Source organism: Folsomia candida, unplaced genomic scaffold, assembly GCF_002217175.1.
Source record: "Folsomia candida strain VU population unplaced genomic scaffold, ASM221717v1 Fcan01_Sc023, whole genome shotgun sequence".
In the NCBI taxonomy this organism is placed as follows: Eukaryota; Metazoa; Arthropoda; class Collembola; order Entomobryomorpha; family Isotomidae; genus Folsomia; species Folsomia candida.
This window is the reverse complement of record NW_019091215.1, coordinates 885,364-889,604: the sequence shown is the minus strand read 5'-3', so window position 1 is coordinate 889,604 and position 4,241 is coordinate 885,364. Positions and strand designations below refer to the sequence as shown.

The following is a 4,241-nucleotide window of genomic DNA, read 5'->3' as shown; positions in this document are numbered from 1 at the left end:
CAATTACAACTTGTTTTCTGAAGTTTAGACGTGTAATTATTCTAACTACTGAAAAAAACATTCAACTCAATGTGCGATTTATTGGTGAGCATCAGGAACAAAATTCACAGTAGAAGCTAACTGTCTACATATGTACATACTAACGAGAATGTGACTTATCTATCCCTGGGAAAATATTTGGCTTTTGTTATCCAACTAATATATAAAGAAACTCATAATTTCACCACGTCTGAAAAATAACATCCGGTTTAAAAGTTTGAGGGCTAATTAGTTTTCTTGTTCCAACAATAAATTATATACCTTGAAGGGCGAGTTTACCAACTTCAATTTGGTAAACTCAACTTAAACTTTTCTTCTCAATGGCGAAGAATGGGCGGATTCTTTGGATACACATGTAATAAGCTTCCTCCGAAAACGTGAATCATCAAAATAATTTAGAGACCCTTAATCCATCACTTGTTTTTGCGTAGTAGGTCGGTTTTTGAACTAACGGTTACATCTATTGACCTGTTGAATTATAGATACATATACGCTAATAACCTGTAAGGAACCCTGGTGTATCTACATATTTTTCATTCACCACGGGGACTTTAGTCAAAAGGTGTAGAGTAATTCAAACAAACAACTTTATTGCACAAAAATTAAAGCTTCGGTGCAAAGCATAAAAAATAATTAGTAAGATGGCTAATTTAAAAGCCTCTATGGGATTGCCTCTTCTATTTTTAACTACCTTCGGCGTGAGAGTTGAAGGTAGCGTGGGTGCAGGAACTCATGTCAAACTTGAGATAACAGACTATCTAATACCTTTCAAAAACTGCGTTTTAATTGTCCAAATTCCAAATAATGCTTCGTATGTTCTCCGACATAAAGCAACATACGCGCCAATAATTTTATACACGTTGAATTTGAGGCAGGGAGAAATAATTGATACAAAATTTTCCAAGCAAGTTAGGCGGAACCCATCCCCACATTGCTGGGCATCGTTTATTATCTTTCCTGAAAAACATGACAGCTTCAAATTGGAGGACGAATATATCGATACCACCTTCGGACCTGATTTCATCAGGCCGCATTGGCCAAACCAATATTTCACTTGGATCACAACTGCTAAAAATGAGATACAGCAACGCCTCAGGAGATATAAGTTTGATGGAATGTATCGAGGTGCTATCAGGGAAGATTTAATTATCGAGCTTGCAAAGAATAACCACGAATTATTATCATCTAATGACTCTGTCATTCGAGTATACTACGACAATCAGTACTACATGGATACACCAATAGTTGGTATGGAACAGATCCCAAGATGGTCCAAAATAGATTGCTTGCCCAATGATTGTTTTAAGCTAATCGAATCTATGGTTATGAATGATTCAATGAAAAACAAATATTTTTGGACTTCATATTTCCAAATTACCACATATAGGTTTACAACAATTAATGAATTGTTGAGTCAGTTTGACTTATCTGAAGTACGATCCAGCAGACATGGCCTCCAAAAAATTGCAAATTTACTTCCATTTAATACTTTCGTGAGCTACTGGATATTACAAGATGTTGTCCACCATTCCCTCGAGAATGTCACATTTCCTCACATATTCAATTCAATCATAAGACCACCATTATATTGGCAAAGAAATTTCAAAACTTTGGTTGCTCACGGTGTGCAAAGACTTACACATGTTTCTTGTTATGGCGTGAAACCAGTAAATTCAGGTTATCTCTTTGCTCTAACAAATCCATTCGATTCTGCAACATGGACCTGCATTTTCATCAGTATTTCAGTTTTTATCCTCATTTGTGCCGTACTTTCAATCCCTTCTAACGGAGGATTATTTGCTATCGGGATGATTCTTGAAATCTCTGCATCAGAGCTGTCCTTTCACATTTCTAATAAGTATGTTCGAGGCGTCAATACCCTCATTGTTATATGGGCATTGATGGTAGGAATTATTTTGACCAATTTATATAAAACCTTTTACACGATGGAAATGATTGTGCCAAAATCGTATACATCCTCGTGGAAAACCATCGCCAAGCTCGAGGAGCTACGAATTATGATTCCATTCAATCTGCTCCTGGACACGGAGGTGGATCCGAATCAAATACCAGATCTAGCTCAACACGGCCACTTCTTTCAAGCCGTAATGGAACGATTATTGGAATTATGGAAATTACCAGAAGACCATTCCAGATTAGGTGCAAATGTTAGGCTGGCAAGAAAACTGATGAACATTATTCTCCCTCCTTTTGGGATAGGTTCAGATTTGAAGTCATATAGAAATGGCACATTTAACAGATATGAGGCTTTAGGTGTGGATTCTAATTATAATAAGAGTAACTTTAGCTACTGTCCGATACAACCAATATTGTACACAGAAACCAACTTGGCATTGAAAACTTTGTCACCCTGCGGTAAAACTGCGTTCATGGACACGAAAGAAAATATTGATGCCAAATGATGATTTTCCCAAATTAATTTATTAAATTTGGTCAATTTAAGGTCCAGAGGAAATACGCACGGGGGGTTTGAAGAAAGTTATTGAACCACGTTTACACAAACGACGACTACTAGCCGGACAAGAACTGATTATTGGAATGGAGGAACAGGCACACGAGAAAAAAATGAAGCTGTTGGATTTACAGATTTTACGAGAAGAAGGACGAATTTCAATGGATAAAGAGTATCATGAGGCCCGAATGAATTTTTTAGCAAAGCAAAATTATCCAATGGTTCAACATGTTGAAATAATGGACACGAGCCTATTGGATGCATAATAATTTGATTCAAGTATATTTTTAATTCAATGAAAAATTAGCAATCATTTCCTTAACTGTTATGTAATGAAAGTTGTGTGAGCAAAGTTAAAAAAAATAAAGCGATTTTTATAACGGAACTATTTTTGACTAGATTGCGTTACTTTTACGAAAAATGGGACAAAACGATTCTAGTTCTTGAAGCTATCCCCGACGAGGACAGGGGGGTGACCGTATCCTCTTCATGGTCTTCGTCAACTTCTTCCTCAAATTGGAGATTATCCCGATGCAGCAGTGCAATGTTATGGAGAACACAGCATGCGACGATGGTGGTCAGACATGTTCGCAATTTCAGCCGCATATATCTTAAACAATTGAATCGTTGTTTCAACACACCGTTGCATCTCTCGATTGGATTCCGCGTCTTAATTTGTGCGGACTGATACCGCTTCTCCGCCGCTGTCACGGGATGAGAAAATGGGGTCAACAGAAACGGGGTACATCCATATCCTGAATCCCCTAGTAAAACACTTGGCACTTCCGCTCGTTCAAGTTGACCACAAATTTTTGAATTCTCAAAAATTCTGTTATCGTGACAAGATCCATACCACCGGGCAACAACATTGGTAATTTTCAAGTCCGAGGTGCAAATTAGTTGTACATTTATTGAAAAGTTTCCTTTCCGATCGCGAAAAAGTTCCGCATTAGGCCCACCAACTGATTTAATTAAAACATGAGTACAATCTATCGCACCAATAACTCCAGGAAATCCTCCATAATCGTAAAATCTCTGTCGAATTACAACTGCTTCGTTTTCTGTGGGGTAGCGGATGAACTGCGGTTTCAAACTTGCCAGTGCGTGGGAGACGCGTTTGACGATTTTTGATATGGTCCCTTGTGACAGATTTGTCAAATCTCCTATCTGAATCTGAAATGTTCCGGCTGAATAAAATCTGAGGGCCACCAGTAGTTGCATAAAAGCTGGAATTTGTGCTCCTCGTTTTAGCGGACTGACGATTTTTGGTTTGATAAGCGCGGCTACAAATATAACGCCTTCCTTGCTGAGCCGAAAACGTGCCTGAAATTGGTATTCTGAGAAGGATTCAAATGGATTCGACATGTCTTGCAATTTGCGGATGCTGAAACGATTTATTCGGTTCCGACGGTCTTCAAAATCTTGCAGCCGAGAGAGGGCCATGGCAGTGTACCAATTTATCTGCTGCATTTTAAATTACATATTATATACGTTTCGATTTGTACAACTGCAATGTGTATGAAAATTAATTCAAATTAATTGCAAATAATTACCTGATTTTCCAATTAATTATAGCTTCGAAGAAATAATTTTCCTTAATTTTTACTCCAACTAGTAATAATATGTTGATATAAATACAAATTTAACAAATTCCGAGGTCAAAAGTGCAAAGTGACCAACCAAAGGTAGCTCCGTGAGTGACTAGAGAAAGTGAGTGAAAGTTCATAAT

At 37.6% G+C, this 4,241-nt stretch overlaps 1 protein-coding gene across 1 annotated transcript; it reads right to left on the bottom strand.

Annotated features, from left to right (window-relative positions):
* Positions 1–2,923: 2,923 nt before the first annotated feature.
* LOC110858890 (putative nuclease HARBI1) lies at positions 2,924–3,982 on the bottom strand. Its single transcript, XM_022107777.1, has one exon. It carries the CDS (start codon positions 3,980–3,982, stop codon positions 2,924–2,926), a length of 1,059 nt encoding a protein of 352 aa, XP_021963469.1.
* Positions 3,983–4,241: the final 259 nt, after the last annotated feature.